Genomic DNA, 17,500 nt, shown 5'->3' with positions numbered 1-17,500 from the left:
TTTAATAAAGAAGCCTCTTCTCTATAAGCAGTGGGCCCACGAATCAAGTCTTTTCGAACATTTGCTTGCGCCTGAACCCCCTTTGTGTGTTTTCGCAAGCAGAAGATCAAATATGAACGTTAAACATCCTGTAATCCATGTCAGCGTTCGGTGGGTTATGGAAACAAGAACATACCCAGCATGCACATCCCCGAAAACGGAGTATCTGCCTACATGTCACACAAACTATTCTTCAGCTTTCCCAACCTGTTTCACGCTTTCTTCTACTGACTATCACTATTGCAATGTACACATACGTTTGCTTTTAAAGAACATCGACAATCAATTCTCAGCCCCGTGAGTCAAAGCCAGAGTATGACTGTGAGTAAACGTTGTGTGTGTGTGTGTGTGTGTGTGTGTGTGTGTGTGTGCTTACCCGGTCGACAGCGGCCTTGGAGGAACGAGGACTACCGACCACTTTGATGTAAGAGCCTGAGGGACGGTTGCCGTGCACGATATGTTTAGCCTGGTTCATGTAGAACACTCTGAACCCCGCAGGGTAGGTGTAGCCAGGAGGGGGTGACGGTAGGGACCTCAGGAACTCCCTGTCCTGCAGGCTGTGGACATGGTGACAGAGAAAACAGATGGAGTTCTAGCTTGAAAGTGGCTTGCTGAAAATATCAAGATGCTTAAGAACACACACACACACACACACACACACACACACACACACATGCGTGCGCGTGACTAACCCCTCCCCTGCCACCTACACACACAGAGGCACTGGTGTGCTGTTGTTTAGATGTCAGGTAACTGGATAGAGCTCACAAGGACCCAACGCCTCAACCACACCACCCCTCACGGAGCAAGACCACAGCCTTGAGCAACAATAGGTTGTTAGACTCACCACAACGACAGAGCCCACTGGGAGAAGAGGTCAAAATCAAGTTCGAGGAATTCTTTTTTTTTTATGAGAAATTATGGGTGGTGACGTCATAAAAAATACATAAGATATTACGATAAGACACTAAAAAAAAAAAAGCAACAACAAAAAACCCATTCTACAACAACAACTAATACAAGTCCTCTATTGTATTGTATTGTATTGTGTTGTATTGTACTTCAGCAAAAGCAGATTTCCCTGCGGGGAGCTCGGGCTGCTCTCCCTTGGATGAGCGCGTCTCCAAGATCCGCTGCCACACTATTTTTTTTTTGTCTGCAAGCATGTTTGCTTAAATGAGCCTCTGTCGTCTCATCCGAAATACTTGTACGCAGACCACCGCTCTAATCCCTGTTGAAGCGAGAATCGAACCCATGGACAATCGCGTCCTAGTTGGGCGCTCTTCCACTTGACTACAGCTCCACCTTAAAAAGAAGACTAGGACGATGGTGGTGGTGGTGTTGCTGCTGCGACTACAACTAATGATGATGAGGGTGGTGGTGGTGATGGTGGTGAAGATACCTAAATAAAGATAAGGATGATGATGATTATGATGTGGATAATAATGATGGTGACGACGATGATGATGACGATAACTGATGATGGTGACAAAAACAGCTGCAGCAGCAACAGTAATAATAACAACATGCATGCACATATATTTATGCGCGCGCACACACACACACACAAATATATGTATACATAAAGAGAGAGAGGGAGAAAGAGACAGAGATGCGCATACCCAGAGTGGCCCCCCCCCCTCCACAGCTCTACCCCCCCTCCCCCCTCCCCCCAAATCAACAGGAGCTAAATTGCCCCAGCCCCTGAAGTCAACAGGCCTACGAAAGGAGGAGAAATGAGAAGGAAGGACCGTAACCGTGAAAACAGTTACACCTGCAGTAGTCTCCCTCACCCCTCACCTGATGGGAGCGTGGGGCTGGGGTCTGCTGAACGTGTGGCACACAGCAACACCTGTCATCACACGTGGAGTTTTAGCTGTCAGTCGTTTATTTTTTGAAACAGTAAACAACAAACACATGAACACGTGTTTATGTTTGAAAAATGCAAAAACAACAACAACAAACACACACACACACACACACACACACACACACACACACACACACATGGAGTGATGGCCTAGAGGTACGCGTCCGCCTAGGAAGCGAGAGAATCTGAGCGCGCTGGTTCGAATCACGGCTCAGCCGCCGATATTTTCTCCCCCTTCCACTAGACCTTGAGTGGTGGTCTGGAAGCATTCGGATGAGACGATAAACCGAAGTTCTGTGTGCAGCATGCACTTAGCGCACGTAAAAGAACCCACGGCAACAAAAGGGTTGTTCTTGGCAAAATCCACTTCGATAGAAAAACAAATAAAACTGCACGCAGGAAAAAATACAAAAAAGGGTGGTGCTGTAGTGTAGTGACGCGCTCTCCCTGGGGAGAGCAGCCCGAATTCCACACAGAGAAATCTGTTGTGATACACACACACACACACACACACACACACACACACACACACACACACACACACAAAGGGGGTGGGGGTTCGGGGTTTATCCCACCACACGTTCTATTTACCTGTGTATATTGATGAGCAAAAAGGGAGTGTTAAGGCTGTATCACACCGTTCGACTCATTCGAAATAGTCATTATCTGTAGGGGCATTCAACAAAATGGTAAACGAGACTAATGAAAACTTTACCGTACTGCATGGTGCTTGGTGAAATTTGATCATTCCCCTTAGAAAAAATAGGTGCAAGGGGAGGTCTGTTAGGTTTAGGGTTCTAATTAAAGAATGACAAATCCAGACCACAATGTTCGACAACTATAATAATGATATTATTAATAAGTTTATATATATGTAGCACTTAATCAAATGATTCTGTTTTAAACATTTTACAGTTACAATTGTAATAATATAATATCTATTATGTATGTATGTATGTATGTATGTATGTATGTATGTATGTATGTATATATCAAAGCATGCAGGATGGTCCAACTAAGTAAACATGACGAATTATGACAAGACATTGCATCAAAAATGCACACTACACTTTATGTCCAAAGTAAACACCCCATAACCCCATAACCATTCGAACATCCAAACCAATCACGTACATCACATCACCCAAACAATGCAAAACCAGCTACTACAACAACCCCAAGTCAGTTCTCCCTCCCTGTCTCCTTTCCACACAACACCCCAACAACATACACTGAAAACAGAAAACAAACACAAACACACGCTGTCGCAGGCGTCAGGAGGTCAATTTAAGGCAGTAAAAAGATATGAGTCTGAAGCATGATTTCGAAGGTGGAAATGGACAGGGAGTGTCTCACTTCATGTGGCAAGGAGTTCCACTGGATGGGGGCAGTGAATGGGAAGGATCTTTGATCGAAAGACTTAGTCATAACAGAGGAAATTTGGAGAATGTGACTGTCTGATGATGAACGTAGTTGTTTTGTTGGAATTTAAGTATTGAGGTGTAAGAAAGATAGGTGAAGAACCAGAGAAAGCGTGAAAGCAATACGTGGAGAGATTATATTCAATCCTGGCCTGTATCGGCAATCAGTGAAGTTGTTTCAAAAGAGGCCGGATATGGTCACTCTTAAGGCGTTTCAGTACAAGGTGGGCAGCTGAGTTTGGCACTTTCTGCAGTTTATGACGAATATACACTGCTGTGGAGAACCAGAAAGCAGATAGTTACAATCAATCATTTTTTTTTTAGATGACAAACGCACAAAAATTAATGAGAGGTTTGGTTGTATCAAGAGACAGGAAGTGACGAATGGAAGTAATGTGGTGGAGTTCTATGTATGCTGACTTAAAGAAACATGCCTGACCACGGACATATCACTAGAGAGAGTGACACCAAGATTTTTGCGTGATCTGGAAAGGGAATGTCGGCCTGACCTACATGGATAGAAGTGAGTGCGGTGTCTTGGAGAGATGATCTTTTAGACTTAGTTCAACGGTACATAAATTTTCTCGTCGTTCACCTTTAGTTTGTGCTCATCCAGGACTGTGGAGACAGGTATCATTATACATATATCTGTCCTTTCTTTGACGAATACCGAAGTAAAATATTGACCAAAAATTTCAACAGACGTCCAGTATTCTCAAAATCCCATATATTGTTGAATGTCAGTGCAAAACACCGTCTCACAACCGATAACTGTTCTTAGAGTGGCCATTTATTCTTTTTGATTTGGTAAATGTTGGTGTGGAGTGGTAACGTGCCCGCCTGGGAAGAGAATCTGAGCGCACGAGATGGAATCCCACACCCGACAGTATTTTCTCCCCCTCCGCTGGACCATGGGCTGTGGTCTGGATGCTAGTCATTCGGATGAGGCGATAAACCGAGGTCCCATGTGTAGTATGCACTTCAAGCATGGAGAGAACCCACGGCAACAAAAGGGTTGTCCCTGGCAAACTTCTTTAGAGAAACCCCTCTTTGATAGGAAGACAATTACATTTGCAGGCAGGAAAAGATGATCGCCCTTCATCGTAGCGACGCTCTCTCTCTATGAACAGCATCCCGAATATCACACATAAAAATCTGTTGTGACAAAGAAGTAATACAATACAATATTGTTACTCGTTCGGTTTTAACCGTGCATTCCTGTATGGCATTGCATCAATGGATTTTTTATATATTTTTTTTTGTGTGCAATAATAAAATGATAATTGTTTTGTGGAATCCATGCTTAATTAACCACTTATAATTATGTTTGTTGATGAAAATAGACATGTCTTTTTCGTATTTTACTTTTTCATGTACCCCCCTGTGAGTTAAAAAATAGTTTTATTCTTGTCGTTGTGTCGCTTGGTGTTTCTTTTTGTGATCAATATTTTCTTCGTTGTGTTTATGTTCTATGTACCCCCAGTTTCCAGGAAATGGGACAGATGGGGGATGGCATCAATGACGAATATCTGAATTAAATAGAAGTACAATCAAAGAAAAATATTTCATGGATTTTGTAAAAGAGAAGTCATTTATGTAACTTTTTGTTTTAATTGAGAGGCTATTCAGTAGCGAAAAGCTACTGTACTTATTTGATGTTTGGTATTCAACGCAGCAAATCTCAAGTTGATCTGCATTGTTTTTTGTTGTTGTTGTTTTTTTCTCTCTCCACCCCCTTCTTTCTGTTTTAATTACCCTGCACAGAATCAAACTAAAAAAACCCACCATATCATTAATAAACCAACAAAACAAAACAAAAACACAAAGTCCGGAAATCATGTTCAGAAACTGTTGAAAACTATGAAATGTAACTGTATTAGAAAATCATAAGCACTTATATATACAAATAGTCAATACATATTCTTGGCGTGTGGAGGAATGTAAACCCAAAATCAAGAAAATGCTTCTTGGAAGAAATCTAGAACAATAGGAAGTAAACGATGATGGGTGACAATTTACATGATTTTGGCCATCTCTTATCAAATTTATTAATTTCATAAACGTTCTTCTGTTTGAAGAAAAAGAAACACACACACACAATACAAACAACAACAAAACAACAAAAAACAACCCCAAACAACTAGAAAAACAACAACAACAAACACACACACACACACACACAAACACACACAAAACAACAACAACAACAACAAAACAACACCAAACAAAACACACACACACACACACACACACACAGACACACGCACACATACACACGCACGCACGCATGCACGCACAACCCCCCCCCCCCCCCCCGCCCCCCCCCCCTGCCCCAGAGATTTTTATGGCAATTATTTACTCGGAATGATATTGTCTCAAAAAGGGCTATAGCGCAGGCATCAACAGTACTACAAGGTACTGTAGAATGAAGAACTCAAGTCAGCAATTCATTCATGACACTTAGCTTTGGAATACTCGTTTCGAAGTAAACACTTTACATCTTTAAAAACATGGAGGTAAAGTCAAACCGCTTGACTTACCCAGAAAGGGCAGAACAACAGCAGTAAGCAGCATGACGGAGACTCCAAGGCACCGTGACTAATGCGCAGAGGTGTGATCAACACTCTACTGGCTTTCGCCCTTGAGGACAAGTTGATGAGTTCTGGGGTCTTGATGTTGTAAAGATTTCGTTGTTCGAAGGGGTGGAATCCTGGTTGTCTCTCTGGCTGATGCGTCCTTCCTCTGTTTATAACACCCTTCAGTCTTTCGTTTCCACCCCGCGCTCTTCCTGGGCGAATGGTGGCCTTACGTATAATCACGGTCCTCGACCGTCTGTCCTCTCACACGGAAGTTTGTGATTACTGAATCGATACTTTATAAGTTCATCACACACACACACACACACACACACACACACACACACACACACATCTGTCGTCACATTTGTTGGACTCAGCAATAATGCTTGTTATAAACATGGTTGTACAAACATGTTTTTTTCCGTTTCAGGACAAAACATCAGTAATCTTCATCCTTCATCCATGACATGGCCATTGTCAACAAAATGCATACTCTGCCGACCATTGGGTAGAGTAAGAAGCTGTTGACTTAGAAAGGAAAAGCACTACGACAGTACGAATCCAAACGTTACTGGCTACACAATGTTGGTTTTATCTATCATCAGACTGCATGCTACTTTTCGCTTTCAGACAGGACAAGCTGACTCCGGCGCGCACTAGTGCAGATCGAACCGGTGTAACAGTATAAAACTACCACCATCCCCTTCGGTAAGATGGGAATGAACTTGAACAATAGCAAAAGGCAATGTTGATTAATTATTTACGAGAAGAAGACCACTCTATCCTCTTGAACAGACTTAAAACTTCCTTTGGTATTCGTGACACTGCACTAGCATGGATCACGTCTTACCTGTCAGATCGTACACAGAAAGTGTGTGTAAATGGTAGATACTCTAGAGTGTCTGCCTTAAAATATGGTGTCCCACAGGGGTCCGTCCTAGGTCCTGTTCTTTTCGTGCTGTATGCGGCTCCTGTGTCGGATGTCATCAGTCATCATGCGATGTCGCATGAGAGCTTTGCTGATGACATACAACTTTATCAGTCTGCTTCCGTAGCTGAATTTCCGTCCTAGGTCCTGTTCTTTTCGTGCTATATGCGGCTCCTGTGTCAGATGTCATCAGTCATCACGCGATGTCGCATGAGAGCTTTGCTAATGACACACAACTTTATCAGTCGGCTTCCATAGCTGAATTTGATGCACTGGTGACTCAAAATACATGAGTGCATTGCTGGCCTAAAGGATTGGATGACTCTCAACAAGCTGCAACTAAATGATGATAAGACTGAATTTATGATAACCTGTCCAAAGAAGTTTCGTCAACATCCTTAATTTCCCGACTCTGTTCTGATCAATAGCAAACCTGTTTCACTTTCTCCTTCTGTTTGCAGTCTTGGTGTAATCCTAGACCAGTCTCTTTCCTTCCAACAGCACATTTCGGATATCTGTAAAGTTGCCTATTTGGATCTGCGTAGAATCAGCTCTATCCGCCACTATCTCTCAACCGATGCAACCAAGACACTTGTATGCTCTCTGGTTCTCTCACGATTGGATTACTGCAACTCTCTTTTGGCCGGCCTTCCCAAATATCTGTTAGACAGACTCCAACGAATTCAGAATAACGCTGCCAGACTCATTTGCAGAGCTTCTAAATTTGACCATGTTTCTCCTCGCCTTCAGTCTCTCCACTGGTTGCCTGTTTCTGATCGAATGGACTATAAGCTATCCACTCTGACCTTTTCTGCAGTCAACAGATCTGGCCCCAAGTATCTTTCTGAACTCCTCCATATCTATACCCCGTCTCGCCAGCTCCCTTCTTCCTCTGATACTCGACTTCTCAGGATACCTCACGTCAGAAGTAAGATCTATGGACACAGATCGTTTTCTTTCCAATCGCCAAAGACGTGGAACACGCTCCCTGATAACCTCCATCATTCTGATTCCCTCGCATCTTTTAAATCTCGTCTCAAAACTCACCTTTTCCCTCAGCAATAAGTTCAATTGTGGCAGGTCCACTTCCTTTGCGTTAACTGTGCTTGTGCCTGCCTATGTGTACATATGTGTTAGGGTAGCTGTTAGATACACATGTATGTTAAAATGAATGTATGCAGTGTGTGTGTGTGTGTGTGTGTGTGTGTGTGTGTGTGTGTGTGTGTGTGTGTGTGTGTGTGTGTGTGTGTAGTCACATTTTGGTGTGTGTATGTAACATTGATGTAATGTTTTATGTTAACAAAAGCGTTTTTGTAAAGCACCTAGAACAGATTTCTGGATAGTGTGCTATATAAGTATCCATTATTATTATTATTATTAAGAAGAAAAGTACAAGCACCCAATATGCTAGACAGCACAGTGGTAAAGAAAGCTGTTAACATCTGACACTTAACTTTAGGTTCCAGTTGATGAAGGTGATCATGAAATCTTAAATCGTTATTTACACAAACCCCAAACCAGTATACACAACACTTCACGATATGAATATGACATTTGAAAACAATCATGCTGCCGAGTGAATAAATAGCCCAGACTAATTGGTCAGCCATCAGTTTTAAAGAAATTGATGATGCCTGGGTCCTTAGCAAATCTTTGATTCTGAAAGGTATGGATGAATATACCTAAAAGCACATATTAAACCAATAAGAGATGAAAGTCAGTATGACTTAATAAGAGGATATTTGAAGCGGTAAAAAGGCCAACCCCACAAAAAAACAACAAAAAGAAAAAAAAAAAAAAAGAGAGAGAGAGAAGAAAACACACACACATAAATGTGTGGACCAGGAGTTTTACACCTCCCTTCCCCCTTCCTTTTGTGGTGGTCTGGGTGCTAGTCTTTCGGAGGAGACGATAAACTGTGGACCCAAATGCGGCATGAACTCACAGCAACAATAGGGTTGTACCTGACAAAATTCTGCAGAGAAATCCACTTTGACAGTTGTTTTCAACAAAAACAATCCTCAACAGCTTTCAAAAGTAACAGCAATAAAAGAGGAGAACGTTGTTTTTCTTGAAGCACACATTTGTAACTTGCAGAAAAAGTCTGGTAACGCCTCATGTACGAACACAGACTACTCAAGTTGTTTGTACACGTAAGAATTATCTTGCCGTTGACCTCAAGCAAAGACATACACAGACACACAGAAGGACACACACTGGCACACAGAGACAGACGGACACACACAGACATACACACACACACACAGACATAGACGCACACACACAGACGCACACAGACATACACACACGCGCACACACACGTACGCACGTGATATATCATATGTGTTCGGGCATTATCAATAAATTAGAAAAAAAAAGAAAAGCAAAAAGGTTAACTAGCTACAGAAAGATCTGTTTTCGTTGACCGTTTCTCCCCCCCCCCCCCTCCCTCCCTACCCACCCACCCACACACACACACTTCGACACACACACCTCCCAAATCAACATCTGCCCGTTACCAAAATACGCCCGCAGTTCTCTACTGTTTTTGTTTGTTTGTTTGTTTTGTTATCTTACAGATAGCGAACAGTCTCACTGTCTGAACTTCCTGCATGTTACGTACGACCCGGTCCATTGGCCAGTGTGTTTACACGTGTCTCGCGGAACCACCATAACGCGGTCTTCCTTTGTTGTAAGTTTTCTGAGTGGATCACTCTCAACCCCTCGGAAGAAAGGATCAAATCGCTGGGTCAACAGACTGCTGACGAACCGATGCCGAACTTGAAACTGGTGTATGGATGGATCTGAGCGGAAAACAAGCTCAGAACTGAAGGGTTAAGTCATAGACGAAACCAATTATTTTCCCCTTCGGTTACTTCACTAAACTGCTGATGAAACATTACCGCTTAACACGGATTTGTACCATGTGTGTGTTTTGAGTTAGTGACAAACTGACAGCTTAACAATTATTCAACCCCTTGACTAGTACGCTCGTCAGTGAAAGGCTGTCAGGATGTCAGTCACCACTCTATTTGGACTTCTTTCTCTTGGGATAGCATTACTTTGGTTCAGTAAAATCAGTATCGCCTTTTTAACTCAAGCCACTATGATCCCATATCACCAATTAAGGTTTCGCAGTCAAGGATATGATGAGGTGACGGAACCAACAGCTCGATCTTTGTCCCGGCTGGATACCTTCTCAATTGCACAACAGGGGTTGTTGTATGTGCGTTCTCTCTCTCTCTCTCTCTCTCTCTCTCTCTCTCTCTCTCTTCATTTATGTGTGTGCTACTTGTAATAGATGTAGATTAGCAAGGACAGATTGGAAGAATAGGCAATGCCTAAAATCTTAATCCTTGAATAAAAACGTTTTGAGTTCTGAGTTCTGAGTTCTCTCTCTCTCAGCGTCCGTCCGCGCGCGTGCGTGCGTTTGTGTGTGTGTGTGTGTGTGTGTGTGTGTGTGTGTGTGCGTCCGTGCGCGCGCGCGCGCGTGTGTGTGTAGTTGGCAGCCATATATCGACGAGACGAGAACTGCAGACCGCCGACAATGGCGAGACATATGCGCTTTACAATCCAGGGTTGAGATAGTGTCTGAGGCCGAGGGAAGAGACTCGGTGTATGCCCCCCAACAGGCCACCAGCTCAGCCGAGAGCGAAAGCCACTGGGTAGAGGCGTTGGCAACTTTAGCCATTCTGTACAGAGGCCCGAAAAACCAACCGTCGTATTTTATTGCACTGTATTGTATTGCACTTTGATCTTCTGCTTGCATATACACACGAAGGGGGTTCAGGCACTTGCAGATCTGCACATATGTTGACCTGGGAGATCGTAAAAATCTCCACCCTTTACCCACCAGGCGCCGTCACCGTGATTCGAACCCGGGACCCTCAGATTGACAGTCCAACGCTTTAACCACTCGGCTATTGCGCCCGTCGCCCGAACAACCAACCGTCGTATTGTATTGCATTGTATTGTGTTGTATTACTGTTTGTCATATTTGTTTCTGTCAAAGTCGGGATGCTCACCATACGGGAGAGTGCGTTGCTACAGTGCAGTGCCAGCGATTTTTTTTCTTTCTGCCTTCAAGCGTATCAGATTTTGTTTCCCTATACAAAGGACATTTTCTACAGAATTTTGCCAGGGATAATCCTTTAGTTCCCGTGGGTTCTTTAGCTGCGCTAGATGCAATGTTATACACGGGATCTCGGTTTATCGTCTCATCCGAATGACCAGCGTCCAGACCACCACCGCTTAGGTCGGTTGCATGAGGGGATCTTTGCAGCGCTTCCTTTGCTTAGAGCTGAGGATGTTCCAAAGTATATGGAGTTTACCGTGGAGTTAGAAACATTCTTAACGATAAGTAAGTTTAACGCTGCAAACGTTCGCTCATTCAACTGAACCACCCAAGGCATCCCAGTGCATGGAGGGGGGGGGGGGGGGGGGGAATGTTGGCTAGTGTGGGATTCGAACCCGTGTGCTCAGAGTCCGCTTCGATCCTTAGCGGACGTTTTACCACGAGGCTACCACTTCGATCCCAGTGTCCTTTGACCTCAGTTGCCGTGAACCACTCCCCGAGGTGTTGCCCCACAGCTGACTCGAGCGGGTCCGTGTGAGCATGGTCCCAGCTTGTGTCTTCGGTGGGTAAGGTGATGTTGCAACATATATATATATATATATATGTGTGTGTGTGTGTGTGTGTGTGTGTGTGTGTGTGTGTATCTACAGACACACACACATATATATATGCTTAATACGGTGCAGCTACGTACGTCTGTTCCCGATATATCAGCCTATCACAATTCGTGTGATCCCGGTTCATCTTTACCAAGTTCGCGCCAATGTATACCAACTCGATCAGTTGCTCTCTCTCCCTCTCTGTGTGTGCGTGCGTGCGTGTGCGTGCATGTCTGTATGTTTGTCAACATTTATTTGCTAATTTGTCAGTTTATTTATTATCATTATTGTCTTTTTATTTTATTTATCTGTTGTTTTTTTTCATTAAAAAAAAACTCCCCTGCATTTTATTCCATTTCATTATCTGTCTGCCTGTTTTTTTTTATGTTCTTCGTTATCAGTATTCATTTATTTATTTATTCAATGACCCGGGATGTGCCCATTTGATTGTATATGCAATTTTTCTTTTTCTTTTCTTTTTCTCCTCTTCTTCTTCTGCGTTCACTCGTATGCACACGAGTGGGCTTTTACGTGTATGACCGTTTTTACCCCGCCATGTAGGCAGCCATACTCCGTTTTCGGGGGTCTTTTTCTCCTCAAGACCTGACAAAGCGCATTGGGTCACGCTGCTGGTCAGGCATGTGCTTAGCAGATGTAGTGTAGCGTATATATACGCATATATGGATTTGTCCGAACGCAGTGACGCCTCCTTGAGTAACTGAACTGTATCTGAACTGAAGGGGGCATAGAGTTATATGGCATCATGCTCCAAAAACCGGGCAAATTGCTGAATGATTACATAATCATGCATTACGTTGAACATATGTGTGCATTAAAATTCTATCGAACTAAACTATCAGCTTGGCGTAACACACGGCACCGCCTCTTTAGAAGGGCGTCAGAAAGAAAACGGCTGTGACGTCACATCGACTGTGCACAATTAAGTCAACTTCCAGAATTCCACAGTTGCGGGAAAGACGGATGTCCTGTGATTCCAGGAGCATCGCATTCATCGTTTTCAAAAAGCTGCGACAGTCAAATCATTGTCTCTGCAACATGTACTTTCTTCAGGCACGACGGAGTTGGCGAACGCGCAGTTTCCACATCGGTACTCACAACTTTGATCTGTCTGTGCTGTACACGTTTCAGCACCTTGTTTTAACTCCTTCCGTGAATCTGGGTTAAAAATTATGTGAAACTTAAACCTTTTTTCTTTTCTTTTGGAAAGTCCTTGCACAGTATTTAAAAAAAAAAAAAATTTTTTTAACGAATTCCTTTCGATCTGGTTCGCTGGTCAGCCAAAAGCAAAAGTGAGTCTCCGAACTTGTGACGTCACAGCCTTTTCAAAATGGTCGCCTTCATGAATACTCCATGACTGTTGATCATTTGCATTGAAAAGTATTGGACATGCAATAACCATCCAAAATCTGTGCATGTTAGCCATGAACCCGAAACCAATTCGTGTCCCCTTTAAGTGATGTCAGTTCACTGAAACTCATCAGATCTTGTGGGTCTGATCTTGTGTGCAGGGGAAACAAATTTCTGTTTGTGGAGTGTGGGAGGAGGTCCTCAGTTGTGCGATACAGGAGGCTGAGTAATAGTTGCCTGCATCTCTCTTTGAGCTTAGTTCTTTCAGCTTGTTACTGCCACAACTTTGGCTTCTGGTCTTCTAATTCTTTGTATGAATCAGGCTGCTTTTTGGTATTGAGCACTTCAGATTTTTTTTCAATACTCTTTCTGTGGTGTGGGTCTCACACTGTAGCTAGAGTCATACCCTATGGGTCATGTTAAAAGCTCAGTCTGGTTGGTTCCTGGGTGGTCCTCGGAAGATAATCCTCTCTGCACTCCCGAAGTCACGTCTCTGAACTTGGACTGTGTTGCAGCACAAGGTTGCTCCGTGTTAGGAATTGTCCTGTCTGTGTGAGTCCATACACAAAGGAAAATAGATATCTTTACTTGAGGAGCAATGTTGTTGCTCTTGTTGTCGTTTTTGTTATTGTGTGAGAACACTAGTTGGGTTTTTACTGAAACATTTTATTCAATTCTACTGCAGGTTACAATACAGAGAGGTAGGTATATTTACACACAGAAAGTCAGGGTGGGAGTGCCGTGAGTGGTCACTGCATGCAAGGAGAGGAACAGACACACAGAGACATGGAGAGTGGTGCTGTCAGCGTGGGAAAGGATGGTTGTTTACATTCCTTGGCCTATGGTGCCAGGAATGTTTTCAGAGTTACTTTATTCCTTGTGCTGGCCAAACTCCACAGTTAACTACAAGACTAGATCACTACAGCGCACAGCTCCATTCCTCTTCCTGGTGAGTGTAGAGATAATGACATCCGAGTTCAGGAGACTGTGGGGTCAGCCATACACTTTTATCCACATTTTAATCTTCTTGCATTCTGTTAGGCATTTGAAACGGAAAGATAAAAACATTCATTTCTTACACAATAACCCTGGTCAGACTTACTGCGGCACTGACCACCATACGAATAATGTTGGATGCCTCATATTTATCTCTGTCATGTCCAAGCCATGCGTGTACTGATCTCTCACCCATGCCAGTAATTTTCCCAGGCCTCGTAAGCTAAGTGGCGCGTACCATGGACTTCTAAAGTCTCGATGGTCATGGCTGAGGTCGCGCAGACCACGTGCTCGTCTGCCAGTGTTTATATGGCGACACACGATTGGCTGAACTCACGTGGCCAAGATGGCTGACAGGAGTGGAGAGGTCTGTTCTTTTCGCTAAGTTGTAACGTAACGCTGCTAAGAATGCTTATACAACCAGGCCCCGGAGCTAAGGGTGAGGTAACCCCAACACAATCCCAAAATCACGAGGACAGACGTATGTGTTCAGATGGCATAATAGTTGGAGCTGGGTTTTGTTTCCTCTTCACATGGATTTCTTATGTTTCTAACATTTGCATTTCTCTGATTGAGGGACCATCACAGATGCTCTGGCAACCAGCTTTTCCCCATCTGTCCCTGTTCTCACTCAGGGCGTCGCTCAGCCTGGGGTGCTGTGCTCCCGTCTCTTTTTCTGTCTGCCTCTCCTTCTCCTTCCTTGCACTGTGCCTTGGGGTACTGTCTTGGCAAGCCCTGCTGCCTGTGAGACGTGCCTGAGCCACTTCAGTTTGCATCTCTTCACTGTGGTCAAGAGATTTCCATAGGACTGACTTCATACAGAGTGATGTTTCCCTTCTGACTTGCTGGATCTCGAGGCTTGACCAAGCGCGTTGGGTTACGCTGCTGGTCAGACTTCTGCTTAGCAGATGTGGTATAGCGTATATGGACTTGTCCGAACGCAGTGACGCCTCCTTGAGTAACTGAACAAATTGAACTGAACTAACTGGATGAAGGTCTTTGGGTTAAAAGACTTCTTTGAGTGAGAAGTTAAATTCATCCATACATTAATGAATCAAACAGTGTGGAAAAATTGCTTTGCAGCAAATGACGAGCGCCTTTAAAGGACCATTATCTTCACCTCTTTTCAGGCGAGGACTCACGATGATCTATTTTTTCAATGTCGGTTGCTCATGCTGGAAGTGAAATCCATTCACTCATTCAGTGCAGTTTTGCATCAAGGTCTTCATTCGGCCAGGAAAGTTACAATGCCAACACCTTAAGAATTATTTTCCTTTTTTTTTTTTTTTTTTTTAAATAACCAAAATCATTGAAGCAGACACAAAATTATGTACAAAGAAATCAACGCTGCGACAAAAGATACGCTTCAAAGAAAAACATCATAGGAATTCTGTGAACAAACACTTAGATCCTTGAATTGTGGAGGTAAGACAAGACAAGACCAGACAAATAGTTTACTGAACTGGGCCACTTGCCCATGTCAAATGGAACAGTGGGGGAAGGAAAGAAAATCAGTGGAGGTCAAGCGGACACAGAGAGAGGCCTCTCAGGGGCAGACAGTGAGTCCACCGACGGCCTGGCCTTGGTTGTTGGTGTAGACATAGACCAGCAGGTAGTAGAGCTTGGAGTCCACCTGGTACAGGTGGTACCTCACCTCAGCCTCCGAGCGGCAGTAGTTGTTCTGGCCGTGGCACCTGGACATTGATCATGAAACGTTTGCTGTGTTCTGCTGGAAATATGAAATAATTCTGGAATGTTCCTTATGTTGTGTTTCGTTACGTTGTGTTGTGTTGTTGTTTCCTTACGTTGTGTTGTGTTGTGTTGTATTGCGTTGCGTTGCGTCGTCTTGTGTTGTGTTGTGCTGACGGCAAAAAGTTCATTTGACCATAACGTCTGAAAATGATTATGAAATATTCTTTGTGTCGTGTTGGGCAGCGTTGTGCTGTGTTGTACTTATTGTATTATATTCTAGTGTGGTGTAGTATAGTGTAGTGTACTGCACTGTCTTGTATTGTATTGTACTGTACTGTACCGTAGTTGCCACAACAAATTTCTCTGCGTGCAATTTTTGTTCAGAGTGTTTGCCAGGGAATACCTTCTTATTGCCCGTGGGTTCTTTTACGAGCGCAGTGCATGCATGCTGCACATGACACCTCACTTCAATGCTTTATCCGATAGACAAGCATTCAGTCCACAACCAAGGTCAAGTGAGAGGAGGAGGGGCTGGGGGTGGGGATTGGTGGTGGGGTAAAAACGCTCCGTCCCTGCTGGAATCCAACCCAGGACATTCACTTCCTCGACAGGCGGTCTACCACTATGTCACCGCTCCACCATGCTGATTGTCAGTAGTTTTTGTTTGGTTTTGTTTTGCTTTTAACGATAAACCAAAACTCGTTCCAAGACGTGGTGGTTGGACATGAGGAAAACGATGACTATCGCCATAGAAAAGTGTGCCAGTAAAGTATTCAGACCACAACAACCGTTAAAGTAAAGGACGGTAATCTAGACAACAATGATAGATTACTATAAAACGTCACCCTACCGTCTATATATAATAATCAGATATTGCCCAGATCGCCGTTCTGAGCATGCCATATGGAAAACGATGGCAAAAGTCTTCAAGGTCTGCGGTAAGAGCTGGTCTGAGGGTGACACATAGAAAAGGATATACAATTCTTTCATGAAGTACAGACTAATCTTGTTCGATCATTACACCTGGAATAACATCACTATAGTCAGCATATGATGTATGTTGCGTCATGCATGCGCACCCTGTCAAAACGTCAGATTCATTGTTCTATTCATAAGGGAATTATCATCAGTACAAAAAGATCCTCTTCAAGTTCCTTTTGGTGCTATTTCAATTTTTTTCCAAATGATCATTTTATTCAATATTCACATACAAAACCTATCAAACACAGACACATTATTAAATGGGCAATAAAAAAAAAAAAGAATAGATATTGCAGACATACTAGGGATACACATTAGCTGAAATTTAGAACGTGTCGGATAATTGTACGATACAAAAAGCAAACAATTATTCACCAAGCTAACGTACCGTCACATTCCACCCACTCTTCGACAACTTGCGGATTAATGACCAACAGGCCACAGGGAGTGAGAGAGAGAGAGAGAGGGGGGGGAGGGGCGGGGGAAGGGGGCGGCGGTCTTACTCGTTCATGCCCCCAGGGCTGGACTGCAAGTTGACCAGAAAGAAAGCACCAGTGGCCTCCGCGAAATATTCTGCCGAATTGGCCATGCCGTAAGCGCCCGCCCTCCACAGCGAGTTGGCCCGAGCGTGGTTGTACGCTTCTTCTTTCTGTACACACACACACACACACACACACACACACACACACACGGGGAGTTTCGATGATTGTATTCCACTGGAGCGTTCTGTTCCTTTTCTGAACTATACTGTTGTGTGTGTGTGCGTGTGTGTGTGTGTGTGTGTGTGTGTGTGTGTGTGTGTGTGTGTGTGTGTACATCATTTATATGTACACATACATAATCATATATGTATACATATGTATGTGTATATCTACACATATCTATCAATCTATCTATATTTGGGCCTCTGTATCTGTGCATGTGTGTGTGTGTGTGCGTCAGTGTGTGCGTG

At 43.6% G+C, this 17,500-nt stretch overlaps 2 protein-coding genes across 2 annotated transcripts in view; both read right to left on the bottom strand.

Annotated features, from left to right (window-relative positions):
- The window catches only part of LOC143296889 (uncharacterized), an 11,779-nt gene extending 5,645 nt beyond the window's left edge, over nt 1-6,134 (bottom strand). The window contains exons 1-3 of the mRNA XM_076608876.1: nt 5,871-6,134; nt 1,840-1,891; nt 416-596 (exon numbers count right to left, since the gene is read on the bottom strand). Of these exons, the coding sequence (XP_076464991.1) occupies nt 416-596; nt 1,840-1,891; nt 5,871-5,904 (267 nt within the window). The 5' untranslated portion in view covers nt 5,905-6,134. The remainder of the gene's footprint in view (nt 1-415; nt 597-1,839; nt 1,892-5,870) is intronic.
- A 9,212-nt stretch (nt 6,135-15,346) lies between these two features.
- LOC143297088 (uncharacterized) overlaps nt 15,347-17,500 on the bottom strand; it is a 6,212-nt gene continuing 4,058 nt past the window's right edge. Inside the window, exons 5-6 of the mRNA XM_076609260.1 lie at nt 17,052-17,197; nt 15,347-15,569 (exon numbers count right to left, since the gene is read on the bottom strand). Coding sequence (XP_076465375.1) covers nt 15,422-15,569; nt 17,052-17,197 — 294 coding nt within the window. The 3' untranslated portion in view covers nt 15,347-15,421. The remainder of the gene's footprint in view (nt 15,570-17,051; nt 17,198-17,500) is intronic.

The sequence above is a fragment of the Babylonia areolata genome, chromosome 22 (genome assembly GCF_041734735.1).
Source record: "Babylonia areolata isolate BAREFJ2019XMU chromosome 22, ASM4173473v1, whole genome shotgun sequence".
Lineage (NCBI taxonomy): Eukaryota > Metazoa > Mollusca > Gastropoda > Neogastropoda > Buccinidae > Babylonia > Babylonia areolata.
This window is presented reverse-complemented; position numbering and strand designations above follow the sequence as displayed.